This window comes from Leuresthes tenuis, unplaced genomic scaffold (assembly GCF_036924035.1).
Source record: "Leuresthes tenuis unplaced genomic scaffold, fLeuTen1.0.hap1 SCAF_19, whole genome shotgun sequence".
Classification (NCBI taxonomy): Eukaryota; Metazoa; Chordata; class Actinopteri; order Atheriniformes; family Atherinopsidae; genus Leuresthes; species Leuresthes tenuis.
In genome coordinates, this window is record NW_027325373.1 from 3176689 (window position 1) to 3202002 (window position 25314).

General features: G+C 40.8%; 1 protein-coding gene across 2 annotated transcripts in view; it reads right to left on the bottom strand.

The window, feature by feature from the left end:
* Nucleotides 1-10967, bottom strand: part of vldlr (very low density lipoprotein receptor) — a 40219-nt gene extending 29252 nt beyond the window's left edge. For both annotated transcript variants that reach the window (XM_072371886.1, XM_072371885.1), the window contains exons 1-3: nucleotides 10450-10967; nucleotides 3587-3706; nucleotides 537-659 (exon numbers count right to left, since the gene is read on the bottom strand). In XM_072371886.1, coding sequence (XP_072227987.1) covers nucleotides 537-659; nucleotides 3587-3706; nucleotides 10450-10522 — 316 coding nt within the window. In that variant the 5' untranslated portion in view covers nucleotides 10523-10967. The remainder of the gene's footprint in view (nucleotides 1-536; nucleotides 660-3586; nucleotides 3707-10449) is intronic.
* Between the last annotated feature and the right edge of the window lie 14347 nt (nucleotides 10968-25314).

A 25314-nucleotide genomic window follows, 5' to 3' on the forward strand; every position in this document is an offset into this window, starting at 1 on the left:
AGATATAAACTGGAGTTTAGCTGGATTCTACAAAGCTTCCCAATAACCTGGAACAACGTCCCAATTTGTTTGAATATTCAGCTTCTAGCCAAAGTCCAACCCATCTAAGAAGGGCTGCTCTTGAAAAGGTAACGCATGCTTTTATCTCTTCGCGTTTAGATTATTGCAACTTCCTGTATGTCGGCCAATCAGAACTAAGCAGTCTACAGCTGGAGCAGAACGCAGCAGCCGAAACATGGGCACATAACGCCGGTGCTTTCCTCTCTTTAATGGCTTCTGGTTCGGTACAGAATTGGTTTTAAGAATCTTTTATTTGCTTTTAAGTCTCTGTATGGACTGGTCCCAGAATACTTATCCATCCTTATAAATGTGCATCGACCCTCCAGAGTTCAGAGGTCATTCCTTCCTTCAAGTTTCAAGCTGCTACAAATTAACCGACGTGAGTCATAGAAAACAGTTTGGAAAAGTGAAGAAAATAAAAGACAAAGCTGTTCGAAATGCGTTTACCGACTCCATAGAGAGGAAAGTATACTCACGGCAGATTTCTAAGCTCTCGTCCGACCCGTCCTCGCAGTCTGGCTCCCCGTCGCAGTGCCACCGCTTCGGGACACACTGGCCATTGCGACACACAAAGTCCGCCTCTGCACAAGTCTTTCTAACTGGGTTGTGGGAGAGGAGAGAAGAGAAGGCCTCATTAAACAGTTTCCTTACTTTAAAGACAAATCCATGAGAAAACACCGACTTTAGAGCTTGTATCAGCTTGGAAACAGATTTGCAGTTGGCAGGAAAGGTGAACACACTCAAATCATATTCAAATTCTGACCATTTATGCATTCAACACCATCTTCTGGAGCTTTGACAGCTTCAAGGAACTTTTTATTATACAAATACAGACTGAAGATGGAAAGAAGCTTTTACACAATTACTTTGTTCACATTTATTCAGACAAACACTATTCAAAATGACTCAGAGTACCAGACGATATTTACTGAGAACTATTAAGCCCCTTTTCTTTTCTTTATACTCTTTTCCACAGTTTGAGCAGAATATAAATGTGGCTGAGGAGCAGCTGACAGCACATTGGAGAGCCTGGACAGCCGACTGAGTGCTGCAGAAAGCTGAATATTCAGGCGGACTTCAGGATGTGCGAGAGGCAGGAAAAGGCACGATGCAAAGTTCTCAGCAAGCAGAACTTTAAAGCACACTCAGATACAACGCAGGGAGGTTCCTTTCAGCGTTTTTAGAGTCGCTGAGGTCACAGCTCTCTGTGTGGTTCAGCAACTCCCCGTTAGGAGACTGATCCCAATCACCAAACCCATCCAAGGGTGCAGTTTCTGGCAATATGTGCAATTACAGCAGCCGGGAAAGTGCAGGAGACGGAGATGACCAGGTCACCAAAGACAGATGAAAGCACCGCCTGCAAGTCCATTCTCTGCTTCATGGAGTCCTCAGTAACTGATGCATTTGCTCTGTTTTTTTGCCAGTGTGGCTCGAGTCTATTTTTTCTTTCCAATCCCCCTTTGTGTGCATTCACAACTTGAAAATTACTCTTAAAACATGCACAAAACGTTCACCCCCACACACTTAAATCTGTATGTGGTGCCTCAGTTTGCATCAACCCCTTCAAGTCTTTAGAATAAACTGAAAGAAGGTATCAGGACTTCTCTCCAGGTCACCTCAGCACACATGCATGTTACATCTGCACCTCCTTCTCCACCTTCCTCACTTATTTCCCTTCACTTGTTCTTCCCCCCCCCCTCCTTCTCCTATCAAATGACCCAGATAGATGAAAGTATTGGACACACACCCACACAATTGCATCCATATTTAGCTCTGCTCTATGTGCCAACTTCCAATCACCAGGTCGTTATGTCCCAAAGGATTGTGGGAAACTCGCGGTGGGGCTAAGCCGACGTGGCGGATTCTCAATGTAATGCGACGTCTGCATTGGCCAAGAGCTGAGGATCCCGCAAGAAGCTGCTGAATTAAAGCAGTAATACATCTAAATTATTCCATCAGTCTGAATACGGCAAAGGTTTAATCATTTAGTGCACGAGTGCAGCTTACTTTCACTAATCTGGTATTAATTTGTGTCCATTGCTTTACAGGAATATTGGCTAAAGTCTAAAGAAACACTTGTTAACCAAAAGAAAGCATCACTAGCACAGCTGGTGGTTCAGGCTGATCCCAAACATGCGGTTATTCAGCCGCTGGGTGGGTATTTCATTTGGAATTTGATGTCAATAATCAAATATTCATTACGGGGCTAAGTGTGGTGAAGGAGTAAGAACGATACCATGAAAGTGCACGTGTAGCTCCTTCACATTCACTACTGAAACATCTTCCCTTTAACAAGTAATTCTATCCGTCTTGGATAAATCAATCTGAGGGTAGTGGGTCAGAGTCGACTTCAGGGTTCTGTGGGGATTCTCCAATCCTTGAGTCAACAGTTAGCTTGATGGCTAATCTTTGTTGATTCATCGATTACCGCCTTCCCACTTCCAAACGTCAAGAGCACTTAAGAGTCAATAAATCATTCACCCAACTCTCCACCTTCTCCAGGGGGAGATTCTGCACATTTCTGCTGTGATGTACAACATCTGCAAATCATTCAATGTTTGAGGTGTGTATTTGACATGGGTTGCCGTGGCTACAAGGCTCAGGTTTCACCACCTCCACCAGCTTATTTGAACCAATTATAACCACCTGCAGTCTCATTTCCAGGTAAGCACGCGTGTCATCTCGTACAAGAAAGAAAATGCGTGTTCTTGCTGTGGTGGAGTAAGAAGTTTTTGGAAATAAAAGAGCTCAACTGAAGAGTATGGCCCAAACGATCAAGGTTATGAGTTTTATAGAATCCACCGACTGTTTCCTTTAGTCCATTCATGATGTCTGAAGTGAAAAAGCTAGAGTTTCTATTCGGTTGGAGACACATTGAAACCCGGTTTAGCATAGAGACCAATTAGATTAAAGTAAAGCAAACTTTATCAAGCATTTACCTTCTGATTCAGTTGGTGGGGTTTCGTGGCACTGCAGAGAATCCAATTAATGGCTAAATTACAATAAGACTGAGTTACTAAGTTCATGTAGACACCTTAGTCCGATTAAAAATTGGACTGGATTCCTCGCAGTTGGATTAAGACCCTGAGATAACTCGGTTGATAGTCACACTAAACGTGCTTGTATACGGTGAATTAGACTTTCCGTTCTGTGCATTCTTGAGATTTGTTCTCTTTGGCGGCGTCTTTCCTCCATAATCATCCTCCAGCTCACCACAGATGGAGAGGGACGCAGCTTCATCTCGCTCTGCGTTCGCCATCTTTCTGAATGCCTGAGTTTGTTGTTGTTGGCGGTGAAGACGTCAACAGGAAGTGGCTCTATTAGCGATAGCTGAAATGGGGACAGCGCCACCTATCGTACCGGGGTATGACATGCTTTGTGCCAGTGATTCCATTAATTCACCGCCATATATCCAAGGATAATTACCCTCAGATAAGGAGCAGAACCCAACTGTAGCTGTAATCTAGTTAATCTCATCATTTAGACCCACTGACAGACAGAAAATGCTGCTCAAGTGTTTTCTTACCACATGAGTTCTCGTCACTGCCATCGGTGCAGTCCTCGTCTCCATCGCACTGCCACACGGACGGGATGCAGCGGCCGTTTCCACACTGAAACTGATTGGCTTCACATTCCGTCTTGGTACCTAAAGAGGAAGACAAAGACCGCCCGAGCATGAGGACATTATTCAGGACTCTCAAAGAGCCAGCTGCTTTTGGTTTGGTCCAGCTGGGCTCCCTGCAGCGCTGGAACTTCAGCTGGCATCTTTGGACAGAATACTTACAGGTGTCTCACAAACAGACTAAAGCTATACCTGCTATACCCAGGAAGGGCTGGTATAATTGGGCTAACAAACCTGCATTATTCAATAAAAATAAGAAAATAATATCAATAAATAATAACTATATAAAAATAACTTTAAACAAATGTTTTTTTAATTTTTGATCAGAGGCGGAGCAAAATCTGAACTGAAACCCATGAAATCGGTGAAAACGGGCCAATTATCTTCAGCCCAAACGAAGCAACTCGGTTACTCTTGACTTTTCTTCAACATTTGAGTGACAGGTTGCAAGTCCCGCCCCCTCCATTTGGGCTAAATCTGTACAGCCCTAAACCAGCAGATTTGGGCCAATCACAGACGACTCTACTTGATTGCGTGTGTCGGGCGAAACTTTGACAATGGCAGGCATCGGCGTTAACGAAGTGGATTATTTACTTTCGAATCCGTTTTCTTCAATGTCAGGTGAAAAAAGTAGGGGAACATCATCCAAAGGATATCCAAATTACACAAAGAAAAGCGCCAAAATCGTAGCTTTTGTGTAACTTGGTTTGAGAGAAAGGCTAACGGCTAACGTTAGAAAGGCTGACGGCTAACGTTAGAAATGCTAACGGCTAACGTTAGAAAGGCTAACGGCTAACGTTAGAAAGGCTAACGGCCTCTTGAAGCTTCTCTTCAGATAAGGTGAACCATCCCCATTCCTGTCACACAGATGGAACATTTTGTGGAGTATTTCTTTTAAGGCTCTCTTAACGTCTTTCTGGAGTGTTTTTCTGGAGTTACTATTTTAGTTTTGTGCTGATGTTTGGATCATTGTGTTCCAAAGCAAATTGCAATAAACTATAGTTGAAACCAATTTTTTCGCACAAGTCTGGGTTGACCTTTTTTAAACCTTTTATGGTGTGAAAGTATTTGTATTTACAGAGAGATGGTAGATGATATATTTTCCATCAGTGCATTCTTCTAAATAGTGTTTTGGTGGTTTGTTAAAGGCCCGTGCTGTTGTGATAGTTTAAACTTACATTCTAACAGGAGACCTTTTATGTTGAAATACAACTACTTGGCTTTTATAATACATTAGCCGACCCATTCAAAGTCACCACAAGCCGTCACTGGCTATACCTACAAGATTTAAATAAAAAAAAATACAATTTCAAAGCATGTAATCCATTAACAAAAACTAAAGTGACAGCTGCCAAACGGCTCAATTCATTTCACCTTCAACACAAGAAAACCTGGCTTTCCAAACTGTAGATGCTTTTGCTTTGAGATGAGAAGAACGGTTCTTAAAATAACAGTCCGACCTTGAGGCTCGCTTCAGACTGGACTGGTCCAGGTGGGTAAGTGGAGCAAACACTGATGACAGAAACCAAGAGCAGCTCGCGGCTAAACAACAGCATCCCTGGAAAGGTCAACTACTACAACTGAAATTCAAAATTTTTAAAGAATAAACATATTGACACTTTGTCAGGCTGGTAGAAGCCTCTAAAAAGGTTTCCTTCGTGTATTATATGGCCGAGTGCAGTTTTTAAAGTAGAGCAGGGGCTCCTTTAGAAAAAGGCCTGAACCTGAAGAGCTTTGGGCCTTTTACTAAAGCAGCAACACGACTTGGGCTCTGTGCAAATCAACCAATGAGCAAGTGTGACCATTTCCCCCCCATTTAACCGGCCAATCGGTTTAAAGAACATTCAAATGCAAGTAGTACTGTTTTTATTTTAGATACAGCCATCGATAAAGATGCTAAATAGGAGACTGGCAGAGTTTTAGCTACACCGGATATGAGTCGGCCAACTCCACAGCACAGCAGGCAGCCTTCAAGTCAACCAAGACTGTACCAATCATGTTCCAGAAAACATACATTACTGCTGCTGCCACCCCTAAGGAGTGCATCGAATGAGTCAGTGGGCTTTGATCAACTGCAAAGAGACACGATGCAAAGAAATAAATAGTTAAAAAGTTACTGGAAGCCTCCATCCAGACCTGCCGTGACTCATTTTAAACGGCTTTCCTAAACAACATTTCTCCCTCATTCAGAAACTGTGCAGTCTGGATTAAAAAGCTGAATGTTCAGTTCTTTACTCTGATGCAGTAACCAGACAAAGTTTACTGGTGGAGGACGATATGAGCATCGAGGCCTCATGGTTATGTTAGACTTCATTGACAATAATGAGATTCTGGCTGATAAACGGAGACAGACAGGGGGCATAAAGTAAATAGGATAACAAGATTAAACTATACACAAAATCAGCCAAAAGTACAGACTGACCACGAGACGCGTCCCGATTTACTGTAAGAGCCGTTTGATTTGAGGGGAAAGGAGGCGGGGCTTAATTACCAGGAAACTCAGAAGCTCATTTCAGTCTGTTCAAGATGCCTAAACTGTTCAGTTTAGGCATCTAAGGCTCTGATATCTGAAAACTGTCACCTGAAGTCTAAAAATTAAGTCCTGCAGGTTACTGGACTGAGAAGTTTGGACAAATAAAACGGAAAATTCAACGGAAAGGAATTAGCCTTCAGAATCATAAGAAAACTTTAAATTTAGCTGATTTTTATTTGTTAGCTTCATCAAACTGAGGAAAAGTGTTTCAAGCAAACGAGTAAGTTTGTCGTCTCAAACATTTGTTGCACAATAGCTCATTTTTTACCCGACTGATATGAAAGAAAAGGTTGAGCTGAATGTCAACAAGGGAAAAAAAGACCAGAAAGAAAAGGAAGTGCGTGGCTTTCTATGTCTGAACATGATGCATCGACTTGGCTGATCTCGGATCTGCCGGTCAGCAGTTATTGTTCATCAAGCTGAAAACAAATCCAGTCACCAGCCAAGCAAACTCTGCGTTAAATACTGCAGTTAGAGGAGGAAATAAAAGGGTAAAAGTTTAAGCCTTTGTAAAATAACAATTTAACCAGCCACACCCACAGTATCCGCTCTGCTTAAACCGATTCAGGGATGTTATTCTAAAAGATCCAGACGGGTCTCTTAGCCTGGATTTAATCCACATGGAAGATGATAAACCCTGTTATTCATCCGGTTGCACTGGTGGTGAAATTGTCCAGGTTTCCCAGGTGTGCGTACGGCCACATCTGTTTAGTTTAGCCACTGAGCTCAAGCAGGAAATGTTCTCACTGGATGTGAAACTGCAATATTTGGGGCCCTGTGAGGAGGACAAATACTCAGCATCTGAGTTATAACCTTAGTACTAAAGTTACAACAATGCTTTTCAAAAGAGAACCGCAGCACATGCAAACAAACTGCTGATAAGCTTTTATTCTGGGCTGCAGAAGCAAACACAGAAATGTAAACGGACTGTACTTGTACAGCACTTTTCGACCCCCACAGCGCTGCCTACTCTATTCACACCGGGTTCAATGTCTTGCCACGAGGACCTCCTGAAGGCGGCTGCTCTTCCTCCTGAGCTGCAGCTCCCCCCAAAAAAGAGAAGTACTCTCTGCATAAGACTGACCACGAGACGCGTCCTGATTTACTGTAAGAGCCGTTTGATTTGAGGGGAAAGGAGGCGGGGCTTAATTACCAGGAAGCTCATTTCAGTCGGATCAAGGGGGAAAAAATGGTGCTGAGATAAAAAGTTGCACCTCAAGAGCAACATTAGGCAGTCTGAGCAAAACTGGCGAGTTGGCACCAGAACCGATTCTCATCCATCCTTCTAAGGCTCTGATATCTGAAAACTGTCACCTGAAGTCTAAAAATGAAGTCCTGCAGGTTACTGGACTGAGAGGTTAGTTATTCTAAAGAGAAGTACTCTCTGCATAAGCCTGACCTTCTGCTTTCTGCTGACGTACAGTTTATGCTGACAGCGCTGCAGAGATCATACGAGGAGCCTCGGGCACAGCGACTGTTTCGTTGTGTTAATCTGAAACAAAGTCACCTTGTGAACCAGAGAAGCATCGCAGAGAGAAAATATCCTCGTTGAGCTCAATCCCTGGTTGTTCAATTTAAGTTTCTTTACGGGATCCAAATGCAAACCATTTCAAGTTTTCCATACAGTGTAGAAACAATGAACTCCAGTCGCAGGAAATGATTCCAATGTTCTGCTTCTGTGCAGAAGGCATCTCCTTGGGCTACAACTTCAGCGTCTGCACGGAAAACCCATCGACTTGCTGCACTTTGATCAAACCGGCACTACGACAGGATTCAGTGGCAGCCTCGAGTATACAAACCTGTGTGAGCCAATTCTCCTTTTCCCTGCAGTGTCACACTCAATTTCTGGCTGACACTTAAAGTCTGAACGCTCTAGTCCTCTGCCACAGGATGAGGGGTTTATCAACTCCACTTGGAAAAGTTAGCAGAAAGCCTGCTGCACATTTGTTTAATACTTTAGCTGCTTTTTTTTGGGTATAAATTGTAAAAATACTCAATTGTCTAGTTGATAATGACTAAATGACAAGGAGCTAGAGGCAGCATTTCTACTGTAGCTTCATACAGAAAATAGTTATTTTATGATTGTGCCGCCTATGAAAAGGCTCATCTCAAACTAAATGTCTATTCTCTAAAAGCCCCCCCATCATATCAACATTAGTATCAAGCATTCAAATGTTTTGATCAAAGTGTTAGCAGGACTTTAATTTATTCATATAGCGCTTATCACAGATAAATAATTAACAGATAAACAACCCCATAAAAACAGAGCTTAAAATCAGATAAAACAAGTAAAATATCTATAAAAAGGATAAGGTCACATTGGTTGGCTTAACCATAAGCAGTTTTAAACAAATGAGTCTTAAAATGAGACTTTAGTATGAGCTTGAAATGGCAGAATCTCGCAATAAGCCGCCACCTGGAAGCGGCAGTCCATTTAAAACCACCGATTCCACTGGCTGCAACGAAGCGTCTCCCACCCAAAAATAGTAGATCATTGTGTTCTATATAAAAATGCCGTCACACTGGAGGTCACGGTAATGCAATTTTCCCCAGTAACAAACGCTCGCAGTGCACTCCTCCACCACACCGCCCACTTCAAGAACCAAGCACCCCCCCCCCTCCACACACACAGAGCTCCCCCTCCCAGAGCTGAGGATATGGGTCTAGCATGGCATCACAGTTACCATGTAGGAGAAAGGAAGGAAAATCCATCCATTTTAATCAGGCCGGCGGGGCCGCTGCTGCGCTCGTTTCTGGCTCATTTCTGTGGATTTTTGTTCAGTCTCAAGCAGAGTGTTTGGACCAGAGAAGAGAAAAGAAAAGGCTGTGGCACATTACAAGCACTGCTTTTTATTCCCTGCTTCGCCCACAGGCCGGAGATGGAAGACACGAGCAGGACCGACCCGCTTCACAGTGGATCCTGAGAGAAAACTAGAGCCGAAGTTAGCGGAGGTTTTTACAAATCAACCTCCAGCTCAAATACACATGCATCTAAATGGGGTCAGAAATGCAACAACTAGCAATGACCCACATTTCCAACCAGCCAGGCCCGTACATTTCAGTCCAGAACCAGAACAAAGGTGGCAATCTGAGACATTTCTGTTAAAGAGGGCTTTTAATTTTGGCTCCAAGACAAAGTTTGACTGCTCTGGGTTAAACTCGATCGAAGCATTTGGGTTCAAATGGTGCATGTTCTGAAACAGTAAGGATGTGATGTTGAAAAGACAAAATATTTCCAGTTTATAACAAAAAAAATGTATTTTATAGGCTCAGAAACTTTTGAAAGTCTTAATTCAGCTGGAATTGCATATTTTTAGCCGATAAAATACAAGTTAACTGCTCTGAAAGCATCACAAGCTGCTAAGTATGACTTCAACCTGGCACCTCGGCTCATAATTAGGCCTTCATTTGGATCCCCTGTGCTCGGTAATTGGCCTTGGTCTCTCCTCTGTCGTCATTCTCTCAACTAGTGCGAAGTAATTCATTTTCTAAGTTTTAATCCACGGTTTAATCCGCCTCCCTCCCTCCCTGTCATGTCTCTCCCTCCGCCGGCTTTCACATCGGGAATAAATAAATAAATTAGCAGCCTTTGCTGGGGGTGGCGATGAGAGGAGAATCCCACAGTGGAAGTAAATGAGAAAGCAGAAAAAGGCATTGACGCAAACAATTGAACAAGCACAGATTTATACATTTTAAACCCCCCCCCATCTCCTTTTTCTTTAGGGTGTAATTAAATGACAGCAGGGTAAATTAGTAAAAAGAGCCGCAACTAGCAGTTGCTGCAACATTACGACAAGCAACTCAAACCAAAGGGGCCTCTCCAGCACCACCCCCTCCTCTCCATTTCAAGGAACAGACATTGCATTAAAAACCCGAAGCTAAACCAATTACAATTGTACCGCCGTGCGATGCAAGTATGGTGATTCCTTGCCCCCAAATAAAACATTAAAAACACAAAACTCGCACATATGGCGTTTTAAAACTCCCTTAAGGACGTAATTTCTGGCGAATCTCTGCTGAAAAACAGAAGCGCAAGGCAGACTAGCCCAAGGTGCGGACAAGCCCAAGGTGCAGCTAAACACGGTCATTCCTTCAAGGAGCAGCCAAGACAGGTGTACAGCCCGGTCAGCGTTAGCTAACCGCCCCCGTTACAGTCCGCGCGACACACGGACAAGGCAAACAAACGGGGGGAAAGGACACATTCACACATACACGGACCAGTTTCGACACTTACCGTGGACGTTAATGCAGTGCTGGAGACATATTAGCATCGGCAGCAGAAGGAGCCCCGGTGTGGACGTGACCATCTCGGGTAGCGTAACGTGCGGCTGCTAGCTGAGCGCTCGAGCTGCCTCACTGACTGCTTGCCTTCCTGGCTCTCACTGGCCTGTTTGGTCTTTGGTTTTGCCGGTTGGTTCACGCGCAAACCCCACATACATACAGCTCACTCAAGCGGTCTCTATATCACACACACAGCCGAGCAGAATATATATTTTTTTGCCGACGGCACAGACCAAAGTGGCGCGCGCCACCGAAGACTGCGTCCAGTGGAGAGCAGAGGAAATAATTGAAGGCTGACACCGCGCAGACCACGCGCCCTTTTGTCGCGTCCTACAACCACGCGCCGTGCTGTCCGTGCAGGTTCCCGTTCTGTCCTCTCGACCTACAATCCATTTCTCTAAAATAGACGGTAACAAGCTGTCACCGGTTAGTTAGTCGTGCCACACGGTGTCCGTCACAGCTGTGTCGAGTTTTTTTTCCTCCTTCAGTGCGTCTACAGCAAATCGTTAACCCTTCACTGCCCGAATCATAATGAAATACATATTTATTTATATTAAAATAGAACAAATCACAGAAAATGTCACTGAAAATTGACATTACAAATCAATTTAGTCTTTAAGTATTTCTAAGACGATAAACTGCGAACGTTTTTCACTATGTTCCAGTTTCTTTTAACTTATTAACAGTCCTTTGCATTTATTCAGGGGCCTACCAGGAACAGGTCTAGAGGCTAAAAGCCCAAGGGACCCCTCATACAAAGCCATGCTACGCAGTAATATTCCTTGGAAGATCACAGAGCTCAGTTAAAATGACAAAACAACCACAAAGGCACACAAAATATCCTAAAAAGCGTAAAAAAAAACAGTCCGGAAGGCTCACAAACTGACTGAAAACATGGCTTCACAGAGGCAAAACAACAAAAAAATCACAACCAAGTTGCATAAAATGACAGAAAAGACAGAGAGATCACACAGGGACAACAGAACTGCAGAACATCTACATAAAATCACCAGAAAGGCTCACAGTACAGCTACAATGCCACGACAAATGTCTTCTGTGACAAAGAATATTATTTGAAAGAGATGAGTCAAAACAAGACATGAAATTCCTCTAAATTAAAACAATATCACTGTTATCTTAACAAGACAAAGACACGAAACAGCCCAGCCGAATGTCTCTGCAGACACACGGAGTGTCCTACTGAAACACAAACTCACCTCCTTCTTTTTTCTCTTTTATTAAACATAAACTTTGTCTCTGAAACGAACTTGGCACCGTTTGAAGCTCAGCGGAGGACTTGCCCAAACTGGAATGTCAGCTCATGTTGCGCAACAGCGGCCACTCTGGCCACATTGTGTAATTACAGGATAATCACATCCAAAATGTCCTCATATTTCCATACATTTTCTTCCTTTAACTGACAGCAGCAGAGCACATCTTGGATTGTTTGGACATTGGAAGCTAGCCTTAACTTATAGTTGTTTGTGGCTTCTTAAATATGAACCGCATTCGAATAAGAAAAGCCTCATTTGAGATTTATTGTTTTGGCAAAGAAATATTTAAAGCAACAAACACATGTATTTTGGTTTTATTGGCAGATATTTTGTTCGAGAAGATGTCTCATTAGTCCAAATATTACAACCATTTCTTGGATTTAAACTCAGCTGATGCTTTTTCTTCCGTCTTCCATTATTTCTCTCCATTTTGATCACAAAGCCATGGGGATTTCCAGAGGGCTGAGGTTCCAGAAGTTTAATACACTGCCATACTTCTTATCGAAGGATTGAATCTCATCTTCACTTATGGCTGATGACTGTTGATACACCCAAGGGTCCATTCTGTCCCAGATTTTTAAACTCCTTGAAAACAAACAGAGACTCACCAGCCACTGTATGATTATAGAAAAGGAAGTGTCGGTGTATTTCATAGCAGTCTTCCTTCCTTTAGATTTCTGTGTGGGGAAGATCGATTTTGCAGGTTTAATCAACTCAAACTTATGAGGATTCCAGCATTGTAAATCCAGTAGCTATTTAATTCAGTGAGAAGCTGTTATCATAAATATCTCAGTACTGAATTCAGTGTCTCCTTAAAAAATGATGAAACTAGACAAATGGAGGACAGAGAAGAAATTTCTGGCCTAAAAAAAAAACCCAAAACACTATCTACAGCAGATGAACAGTATCTGAAAGTGATGTCCTTAAGAAAGAGGAAAAAATCCAGCTGTGACCTGACAGGACCTGAGAGATGCATCTGGACCTTCAGCTGATCCATCTACTGTTGGCCCAAGCCTCATCAGAAATGGTCTCCATGGAAGGGTGGCTGTCAAGAAGCCGTTCTTAAGGAAGGGAAACAGGGAGAAAAGGCTGAGCTGTGCCAAATGACACAAGAAGTGGACTGAAAATCAGTGGCAACAGGTCTTATGGAGGGATGAATCCTCCCCAGAGCCCGGACCTCAACATTATTGAAGCAGTGTGGGATCATCTGACAGAGAACGGAACAAAAGGCAGCCCACATCCAAAGAAGAGCTTTGGGATGTCCTTCAAGAAGCCTGGAGAACTATTCCTGAAGACTCCTTAAAGAAATGACAGAAAGCTCGTCTCAGAGGGTTCAGGCTGAGTTGGAGAATAAAGGAGCTCAGACCAAATATGGATTTTTAAGCCAGTTCTTTTAGTCTTTTAGACTGTGTCTCCATATATTGCACAAATTACAGTAAGTCCTTGTTTTCCTGCCAACATAGAAAGAAATTAGGTAATTAGCTTAGAAATTTAGCAAAGTATCGTAAATATATATAAAATTGAAATAAAAATTAATAATTGTTGGTCGAACTTGACTCACAAATGTTCGGAAAGTCTGTTTCTTCACCAATTAATGATTCTACCTGTACAATCGTGAGGTAAGTGGTGTTTCTCATTATTCATTTCATTCTTGCATGAAGAATAAAAAAGCTGTCAGTCAAAATGTTTTTGAAAGGTAGAGAATAAAAGAGATATTTGTTCCTCAGCATTTAGAGTGAGATTTTCTTCCTTTTTAACCTCAGAGGTTTGCTATTTTTAGGACTGTTTAATCCATCTCAAATGTCCCCATCACTTTCTAACAGTGCCGGGATGCTTTGTCTTTGTCCTGCACATACAGAGTGTCTCATAGCAAAGAGAAGTGTAGATAACAGTAAAATAGAAAAGTATAAATGTCCAGCAGCAAACTGACAGTGAAGGATTAGCAGTTCTGGAAAAAAAAAGGACTGCAAAAGATTCTTCATAAAACCAGCTCCCAGAAGGGGTTTGATTTTTAAAATCCATCGTGTGATATTCTGAACCCACACTAAGTGTTGATATCTAACACAGAGGAGACATTTATAAAGCGGGAGGTTTCACACAGCCTGGAGATATCAATACTCGCTCCGGCTAAACAGCTTTATCATCTCACCACCAGAAAGCTGTAGGAGCTCACCACAAGCTGCCTGCAGATACTTAATCATGCCCAGATCTGGGCCAAGTTTCTGAAGATGCTCATAGCCAAGAGGGGAGCTTCTTTATCTCTATCTGAGAAGAAAGCTGGGTAGGACACAACGTTCAGGGTTTTCATTTTCTCCTCTGAGCCTGTAGGAAAAGAAGCAGGGATGGGAGAAGAGATTCTACTCGCAACGACCTGTTTTCAAACTCGTTATCCTCCCCGTTGACCCAGACCAGTTAGGAATTGGGGCTGATTAGATCTGTAACACAAGAAAATGGGAGCATTTATCTCCCAGCAAATAAAAATAACAATCAATAATAAAAAGAGCAGCTGGAGAATGAAAGAAAAGCAAAACATGAAGCTTTATCAAAACATGGTTGAAGATTAATTTGCAGGTTGGTCAGTGGTAGGCTGTAGGCACCTTTCTAGCATCACTTTTTCACTGATATGAGACCGGAGCTGTCACAACAATAAGTAACGTCCGGTTCAAAATAAAAGCCAGAAGAAGAAACGTTTCTTATTTATTATCTATTATATAGGCCAACTTATGAAACTCTGGTAATATTCTAATTATCCGCAGACAACAGACTCTAAACTGAAAGTCTTACATGATGCAAACGTATTATAAATTAATATTCTGTATCAATGAATGCACATTTTATTCTTCAAAACGTGTGAGTCTATGAGCATAATCATGGTTAAACAAAGGTATTAGTGTAGTGGTATGATTGCCACCTTCCATGTGGGAGACCTGGGTTCAAATCCCCTGCATAAAAGCTATTACCTCCAGTAGGGGTCCTTAGGCAAGACCCCCTTACTCTGCCTACCTGTAAATTGGATAAAAGTGTCTGCTAAATGCATAAACATTACACGTTCAAAATAAAGCCACAAGAGAAACATTTTGTATTTTATTAGCAAGAGAACGTGTTGGTCAAGCGATACCTTTGGAAACCTGCTCACTGTGTTTTTATATTGGACCTGACATATAGTTCAGCACCACAGACAGCGACAGTCAATGCTGCTTACACCCATCTGGACAGAAAAGGAAGTCATACTTCTTACATTCATTCTATGTTACGGACACATACAAGACCCATAACCGGGGGACACTTTAACTCCTTTGGCCTCACATATGGTGTTCCTCCCAGTAGGAAATTGGACGGGGAAGGCTTTGGCTTCTAGTTTGGGAGTTGAAAAGAAGCCAACAGGTTTGTTTCCTTGGGCCGGTGCAATGCTGCCTTGACCATAGGACAAAATCTGGAAAAATACACGAGGAGAACATGCAGACTCCACACAGAAAGGCCCCAGGTGGGGATCGAACCTGGAACCCTCTTGCTGAAAAACCATTTTCCATAATTGGGATCCAATAGAATTAAATTAAATTCAAATAAATCAAATTCAAAATCTGTGTCCCTAAAAGTAGTAAATTTCTAAGTTTATTGTCATAAAAAAAGAGTTTTGAATCATAAAACTATGTGCTTCTGGCTGGTTTTGACAGTACACTAACCTTTGTTATGTACATATGCAGAAAGCCGGGCCTGAAACTGTTCTGAGATACTTCATAACTTTAATTTCCAGCCCAACACAACATCGCTTTGCTTTACTTTACCACGTCCCACACCAGCAACTAGATAAAAACCTGAATAAAGTCTTAGCTGAGATTCAAAGCGGGAACAGCGCTCACCACCACACTGCTGAGCAGCTCAAATAAGATTAAAAGGGAAAAAACTCCACGACAGATTAAGCACAGAGACTCAAGACAACAGTATGAGAGGAACTGAGGAACAAGATAAAAAGTGTACAAGCAAGACGAGCGACGAATTCTCCCCAAAGATGAAATAATAAATATTGGATTTTACTGCTGGAGAGAGAAGAAAGATGCAGAGTTGCTATTAGTAAATAATAATGTATCAGTTCTGTTGTTCTCTTGTGTTTGTTTTGCTTGGCTCTGTCAGTGAAGTTTCCTACAAGCAAGTTTATAATCATGAAAAATATATGATCATTTCTCCCTCCGCTGTACGCTGCCAATGAGAGAATACAGAAGCTGGGGTGTTAAAACTGATTAAGCATGTTTATATTCTCCAGACATTTACTCAAGTGATCCGTTTCATGTCAGACACCTTATGTTTTTCCTTAGAAATTGATTAGTTAGTTATATAATTATTGTCTGTTCCTTATATATTAAACCTTCAGTTTTGTTTCAGACTAATATGGAAGTTAGTTTTTCAGTTTTGCTAATTTCTGACCAAACTCTTGTAAATTTGCAGCCTTTAAAAATGTTCTCTGCTATCTTGAAATACATGGCACAATGCGTATTACATTCCCCAGTTTATGATTTGACACATACAACACTCTCAAATTATATCAAAGACAAACTAGAACATTTTTTTAGTCTTTTTGTTCACCACATATATCATAGTATGTGAAACTATGCAATCTTATTTTTGTTAGGTTCTTGACCTTGTCTCTTGACATCATTACTGTCTCTAGAGATGTGCATTGTAAAGCCAGTGTTGGTCATCTTACTTTAAAAGAGTAATTAGTTAGCTACAAATTACTTCTTCCAAAAAGTAGTTGAGTTAGTAACTCGGTTACCTCATTGTATGAGTAATTAGTTACTGAGTTCATGTTCTATAACATTTTTAACATCAAATATGTTTATATTGAAGAATAAAAACAGTATTTTAGAACATTTGGTGTTTATTTTAACTCAGTAGACTGCAGCCTGTCATGTGACATGCATAGAAATAAAATATTGAAAACAGAAATATTGAAAATAACATTCAAGTGCAAAATTAAGAAACACGTGTAAACTTGGGTAAAACTAAACAAAATCTGGCCATTAAGGAGTGCAAATCTCTGTAACTGTATTTCAGGCCTACTGCACAATAAACAGAAGATTATATTTATATATTTGGGCTCGGGGCTGGGTTAGCAGCAGCAGCAAGTGTCATGTCAGCATGTGTTGCTGCTTCATAAGATTCGAGTTGCTTGAGGCTGTTTAAAGTCTTATTTCCTGGTTGTAGCTGCATGTTACAGGAAACATTCTCGCCTTTAATTAAAATGGCAGAGAAGTAATTGCCGGTACTTCCAGTTTGAGGACGCTACCTTTGAGTTCCCCTGGCTCGTCGCCATTGTCGCTGCCTTGTTGTGTTTGGCAGTCAGAGCAGCGCGAGCAGCGCATGATCCGCCCACCCAGCCAATCATCATCATCGCTTTTGCAACGGCGTCATCATCCCCACCCCTGCTCTCTCCAGGCAGCTGATGTGTGGCCAAAACCTTGCGCTTCATTCAACCAAACTGTAGTAACGCACCACTTCACATTCTCAGTAACGGCAACAGCGTTGCAACGATGGGAAAAGTAGTTATTTAATTATTATTACCAACACTGTGTATAGCTGCGCATGCGCATGGTTCAGACGGAGGTTTGTTTTCACAGCAGTTACATGGCTCGGGGTACAACTCTTTACTTTTTTCCATGTGTTAGTCTGACTCATCTTGCCAACAGATGACGCTGCTCACCCTGTTTACTTTGACTCTGTGTACCAGTTAGAATCAGGAACATCAGTTTTTAACTTCTTTCTACAATAGCAGGAAAGCACTATTCACCAGCGAGCTTTCGCAGCTCCCCTGGCTCTCACAGCCCCCCCACCAGCGGAGCTTGCAGCTCCTCCAATTAGCAGCTCTACCAGATCTCTTGGCTGAGGCTCCTTGTTTTTACTGTTTTCTCCACCTAATGTGTGCTAACTTCTCCTGTAGATTGCGCTAGCTTCTGATTTAATTGGTTCCCCACATTACAAATTCCCAGCAGAAATCCCCAGCCTCAGCATTAATGGCATATTCAGCTTATCAGGCATATATCTTGCAACCCCTAAAAAACATCTTATGTACCTGACTGTCCTTCATTATAAAAAAATGTGTTGTTTCTAACCATCAGAGGATAGGTGCAATAAATAAAGACACCCACTGTGCACTGCAACATCTCTGCTTTCAATTTGGCGGCGAACTTTGCACCAGTGCATCATGCTCTGCGTCTTTTTGCATGACCACAAACATTTGCAAGTGCAAATCTCATGGTTTCATGAAAGAAAAGCTGGTAATTAGAAGTGCTCAGCTTAACTGTGAGTTCCTGTCAGTATCTTTAAAAGCAACACTTTAATAGTCCAATAAAATGATGACCTCAGTGACAGAGTCACCATGGATCTGTGTCACATTTCTTTACTCCAAAGTAAGCGTAGTTTCAGCAGATGCCCCAGAACAATGTGGGTCAATGTGCAACGTTGGCGCTCTTTAGGGGCTGTTGTGGTAAATCAGAATAAGGTGAAGAAGATGCCCTTGGACTAGCCAGCCAAGCTCAGATTTATTCTTTGTGTGTTCTGTTACCATATTTTAGTTTTTAAGACAAAAAGCCTGAGGAATGAGTTGTCACTGCTGTTGAAAGTTCCTGAATCCATACGACTGTCCATCTGTCATGTGCTCTTTACTATTTGAGATAGTCTACAATGTAACATAAACAATATGCACATTCTTTACTGTGCTATTATAACTGGAATTAATTATAAAATAGTGATACAGTATGCTTGAAAGTCTAGTAAAGCACCAAAATCTGACATGTTAACAGCAACCAGCTGGTTCGATATCAGCTGTCCATGTAGGAAATTATGCATCCATTTCACATCAATGTTTTCTGCTTGTTCTGTGTTTAGTCTACTGATAAAACAATTGAACAAGTAACCAATTAGCTGATAATCTATTATGATTAACAGAGAAATAAAAGGACACCTTCGATCAAACTCATTTTGACAGGTGACCTCTGACCTCTTATCGATCAATCAAATTAATATGACAGGTGACCTTTGTTTGACATCCGTTTGCTGACATCTGGGGATATGACTTTTGACCTCTTATCGATCGATCAAGCTATTTTGACGTGTGACCTTTGTTTGACATAGATTAGCCATCTGTTGAAGAGATCTAAGGAAGGAAGGGGGAGTTTATGGCTAGGGTTAAGAATGATTACAGCTAAAGTCAGGAGGTTGTGAGAAATATATTAGTTGAATGTTTAAATAAGAGAAAGGGTTAGGGTTAATAGAAAAGGTTAAGTTGTAGAAGCGGTCAGCATTTTAACAGCGTCAAAGACCGGTCCCTGTAAGGTAAAGATGGGAAAATAATTAGATGTGTGGGGTGGTTGTCTCTGGCTGCACCATACTGTGACACTGAACGGAGGATGGGTTGTTTATAGCAAATAGAGGTAGGTTTAAATTACATGAAAAAGGTTTCCCTCTTAGTTTGCATACATGTTGTATATGGTATCATGGGCTAATCTACAGAGAATTCACTAATAGAACAGGTTGCCCATAAAGTTTACATCTAGTTCTCGCTCTGACTGATCACCTCATACTATGAGAGTCAACTGCAGGGGGTCGCAAGAATGCATCATGCTGTGACACTGGGCTGTAGGGGGCAAATGGCCCGGGTCAATAAGAATGCAAAGTACAGTGTGGTAAACAGTATGTGTTGTTGTCTTAGTTTGCAAGTAAACAAATGAACATATATGATGTTCACTAGAATGCACCATGTTGTGTGGGAAAGAGACAACGTCTTACTTCACAAGTAAACAGAATCAATCTGTTACTAACCGTAGGGTGGATGTAAACTAAGTGTGAAGAGCAAATGGGTTGAAATTACAGAAAAGTCTACATTCTGAAGAGATACTTACCCACGAAGAATAGGCCTAGGCAAACGCAGCAGCTACAGCTTGCATATAGGTTGTAATAATGTTGAGGGACAAATGTTAGTTAAACTAATGAGTCAAGAGCCAGTGGGTCTGGTAGCTAAAGGATCCGCGTTCCATCCTCCTCTTGCAAACTATAGTCCTCAATCAGACAGAGCTGGCAGCACAGAGGGTGGTGCTACACAATAAAAAACAATTGTGTCATGTAATAGTTTGTATTTTACATCCTCGTAAGAACATAAACTGCAGATATTTAAGACGTTTATGGAGCTTTTGATTAATGCTTTTTGTTACTTTTTCAAAACACACAACCACCCTAGAAACTGAGTATAAAGTGTAAATGGATAATGCGGAAGGTCTGCTGCGTATAATTCAGGATGTGAAGAAGTGAAGCGTTTTCCATCTATTTTTAAGAGGGCAGGTTGGTATGTTGTAGAGAGATTTTGAATTAGTGTGGGAGCTCTTGGGATCCATCACATGACATACTCTGCTGGTTTTACAAGCTTCTTGCAGGGATGTCAGGCCACAAGTTAATCTCTTGGCGTGTATCGCTGCTGTCGGACAGAAGCCACATATCTGTAGAAAGGACCTTTTACAGGAAGGAAGCAAGGAATGCTTTTCCTACAGGTTTCATGGACCCAGAGGTCATGAAACTCACTCAACACATAACTGACTTTGTAAAACTTCAGCTTGAGTAAGAGGGTTTCCCTTTGTGACTGATATAGAGTTTGCTTTTTAGCTTGTTACTTGCTGTTCTGGATCAGGACATGTACACTCTCGGTATCTTACACAGACTCACCCTTCAAGGGAGAAACAGCAGGCATTTCGAGATCATTGATACACCAAGTTGTTGTACTTTCTGCATACACAATGTAAACTTTGTCATGTTAGGAGAAGCACTTCAACTTTGTTAGATTTAGACTTTCATTCAAGACACTACTAGTTTTCAGTAGCTGTATGTTTATGGGGTTTTTTTCATCCACTTATTCATGATGAACATAGGTTCCCTTGTGTGATGTGGCTGGCTTTCTATTTGTTAGAGACTAGAACTGGTGATACGGGTCTGAGCCCTCCAGGCAGTGAAGAAAAGGGACAGCCTGACCATATCTATGAGACTGATAAGATGAACATGCTTCTGTACAGTTCATATTTAGAAAAACACAATCAATGTCACGATGAACCTGGGAGGGGGACACATCTTATTGTGCTATTGCACATGGATGAAACATGTCTTCCTAGACTCTAATGCAGTTTCAAAGAATTGCATCTGTGATGTCCACAGCTGTTCTTATACAGTAGTCTATATCCCCACAGTGGACTGCAACTGAGATACTTACCAAAGTACTTACCAAAGACATGTACTTACATGCTGAGCTACAGCAACAAGTCTTGTTTACTTACATCCACACCTTAACAGGTGCAGCCAACTAGATTAATAACATGCTGAAGCCACTGCACCACTCTTCAACTGCGACTGCAAATCCAGAGAAGCTAAATAATCTAAAAATGCAGTCAGAGATAATTCATCTTCAGCTTAGACTACTCTTATCTCGCTGGTTTTTACATTTATCATAGAGGAAATAGTCCTTTTCTCGAATAGGTGTTGTTGACGTTACTTGCAGGGCTTGCTGGTGAGCTAAACTATCAGTCACAATTCCCCAATAATAACTTGGTTAAGACCTTAATACTACATCCTCAATCAGAATATTACATCCTACCAGAGTTTTCTTGTATCTTGTGATACCGCTTTACAACTCATGCTCTGGGCAACAGGTTTGCAAGTCCACTTGTTTTTAAAGAACAGCCTTGCTTGTTACGCCCAAGCACCACAGGTGGTACAAAGGTTAACTGGATTTTTGAGTTTGTTTTCAATAATTTGGGTTGTTTGTTTCTGTTACTTTACCTGGCAACAGTGGCTCAAGTGGAGTTCAGTGCTGAATGATAAAGCTGCAGTACTCTGTAATCTGCTCATTACTCCCCTTTGGCATATCTGTCTTGAGATTGGGCATTATCTATGGCACAATATGAAAGAAATATGTGATGTGAGCATACATATTACTTCTTAAAACTCTATTGCATGGTCGAAGTATGTAATGAATTAAAATTACGGGCTGGAACCATGGAAACTGACAAGCATATCGCCCATTGCTTTAAGCCTGATAAAAAGGTTATTTCACTTATTTCTGTTTAGCCTCAGATGACAGTGTGGGTTTATTAATCAAGAAAGTTTCCCAAGTATGATTAGGTTACTCAAACCACACATTTTCCTATTGTGGTAACAGAGGCTATCTAGTGCATAAATTCTAAAAATATATATATGTTACTTAAATCTGATGAAACAGTGATTGAAAGCAGTGTTAAAATTAAAATAAAAGGCTCTTTCAAGATGCATGCTGTAGTTAGCTTTTATGATTTGTGTACAATGTCTGAAGTATCTACAGTATCTCAACACTTGGGTTAGCTTTGGTTAGTAGCTAAAGCAGAAAGTTCTCCAAATGGCTAAAAACGGTTGCTGCCTGGATTTGCAGCTGTTTTGCCTTGTTCTCTGTCCTGTTGAAGTTATTTGAAACTTTAATATGTAAATTCACAATCAGATCTATAAGTCTTTCCATGAGATACATTTTCTTTTTTAGCTGATGTCAAACCACACCATGAAAATATGATCTATTACTCAGGGATAATAGTTACATTTCTCTGCACAGAAATTAAATATATCACTGTAATTAAAATGTGCACCTCAAAGATCTTAATGTTTCTGATATAAATGGATTAATTCAAATGAAACAGTGAAATTCTTTGAGAAACACAACATCAAGTATAATCATAAATGTCTCAAGTCTTTCAACATAAAATGTTGTAACATCATTGAAAAGCTAAAGTAGCAAAAATATAATTTTGGTCATTTTCTACAGAGATCAAAATAGGGGATCAGTACTGTTCAAATAAAAACAAAATCCGAGCCACTTAAGTTTCCTTTCTTAGTTTTAAGTGTTGCTGATTCTTCAACTCTGCAGCAGGAATAAAATGATTTAGCAATTATGTGATCCAGAATGTTTACGCTTTGAACCTAGAGAGACTGGAATAAGCTGCAAAATAAAACTCACAGAAAGACGTCGGCTCCTCTGAAGTCAAACTCTACTTTTAGTGTATTCTACCCACATTTTTTTGATTACTAAAGTAGTGTTTGATGTTCTCAACAGCTCGGTGTGTGTTGTTTTGTGCTGTGGTTCCTTACATCAGAGATGGTTTACGGGACAGAAGTGTGAAAGATGGAGGAAGTCACTGATGAGGAAAAAACAAATGTTGGAAAGACACAAACCGAAGACAAATGAGAAGGACATGGAAGGAAGAGAAAGAAAAGTAAGCAATAAGAAAGAGAGAGAAATAATGGGGAACAATTTTGTTTTATGAGAGGAAGGACAATATTGAATAATGGCAAAGAAAGATACCATGCGTGTCCTATGGATGTAGCTGACTTTTGTTTCAGTTGCTGCTTCAGGAATTGCCACCCAACAAACTGTTGTAGCGGAGCATCATCAGGAAGAAAGTTCTTCAACAGATCGATTTAATGTTCCGGGTCCGGTGTTTGTTAGACATTTTAAATCAGGTAATCTTACTGACATTAAGACTGATTTAGTGAAAAATACCAGTACTCAAAAAGGGTAATCCATCACTGAAGCCAATGTCTCCACCGATTGTCATGTTGGCGGTCAAACACGACTAAAAAAAAATACATCATAAACGTTTAAAAAAAAAAATAATTCTTGATTGTTTCTAGAATTTCAGTCTAACTTACTGAATACACCTGTAATTTCAGATTTTTTGCACAGAATCTATAAAATAAATGTAACAAATACTTGATGGCTGTCATTTACTTTGCTGTACACACTTGCTGTCTTTCCCAAAGATAAAAGCTGGATTTTCAACTCAAACTCACCTTTGACACATTTAAACTCTCTCAAACTAGTTGTTTGACATGTACTTGAACAGGTCTGAATAATTGTCGAAATAATCATAAAACTGTCTGACAGACAGCATTTGTGGCCGGCTGGAGTGTTGGAAGGTAACTTATTTCAATGAGAAGAGTGACGTTTGGCTCGTTGTGAAGTCGTACTGGTCTTTGCAATCTTGCAGGGACAATACACTGAACGTTTTTCTTTTCTGTAAAATGTTATTCATGTTGAAACACATTTTAGCTTGCAGGGACAATACACTGAACGTTACTTCAGATCTGAGGATCACGCTGCCCACATCGTTAAGAAAACTATAGCACAAGATAATTATTTTACTTGTTTCACATGGTGCTCACGGTAGAAGTTAATAATGTTATGCTTCTATTTCATTAATTTATTAATCTATTTGTACCAGTATTGTAAATTATGGTATCAACTTCTATGAAAGAAATATCAAAGGACAAAGATGATAGGGGTTAAATGAAAACCCAGACTGCCTGTTCAGCTTTATCTTAGCACAGAATCAAGAACAAAATCTAAACGATCAAACATTAATTTTCTGTTATATTGAGCAGAGCTATCAATAACACATTTTGTAAAAATGTAGAAACTGGTGGAGGCAGACCCGTGAATGTGAGGAAAAATACAGTTTTCCCTAACATTTCCTTAAGTGTGATTCAGCCAAACATGAGGAAATATTTTGAAACATTTCAACTTTACTACTTGAACCTCATCTGGATAAAGTGGGTAAAGTTACTAATTTCTTGGAAAAATATCAACCCTTTAAAAGAATTTTCTCGTGGGTGGTGAAGGATCCAAAGACTACTGATACAGGAATTAAACTCTTGAAAAAAAGGGCTGACAATTTTGTTGGGGTTGATGGATGGAGGGATAGAGTGGCTAAACCAGGCCGAGACAGGAAGTAAATGGAGAAAGTCAAAAGAGACGATGAAAGAAGATAAGAGACCATAAGCAAGTGGTTAAGAAAGAGTAAATGAAGGGAAATGGCGATCCAATTCAAGTAAAAAAAAAAATTTAAAAAAAAGATGGAGTAAGGAGTGAGAGAAGGAACAGAAGAGTAGGAGGTGTAAAAGAGACTGAGAGGCAAAAGTAACACGCTGAAAATATTGAGTGATATGAACAGAAGAAATTCATGAGAGAATAAAATGAAAAAAAGCAAGATATGGCTTGAGAGCCTGAAAGTATTTACCTAAATGAGTAAGGTAAACAAAAATGAAGAGAGTGTAACTAGTCCACCGTGCTCCTACATGAATACGCACTGAAGGATGTTGCCAAATTAAACACTGACAGCTCTGCCTTAGCACCACTACCCAATCTGCAGCTGATCTCTACTGCACAACCTAAAAGAACGGAAAAAAACCCAAAACAGTGACTTCAAAAGTCGTCAGACAGAACGCTGGGCATCAACTTGACAGGTGTTGGGTTGTTTTGACTCTTTGTCAGTAATTCTCGAGAGAAATACAGAAATGTAAGAATAAAACTGCTTTTGAGAAGTGATGGAGAGTCGGAAATTTGAACGTTTGCCTCTGTGAAAAGGTTCTTTCTGGTGGAATTCCACGAGGAAAACTCACAAAATATGTTTCACTTAGGGTGAAAAGTAAGATTTAGGCTGCACTAAATATTAACGTTCGGATAAAAGGAACAGATGTGAATCAAAAAA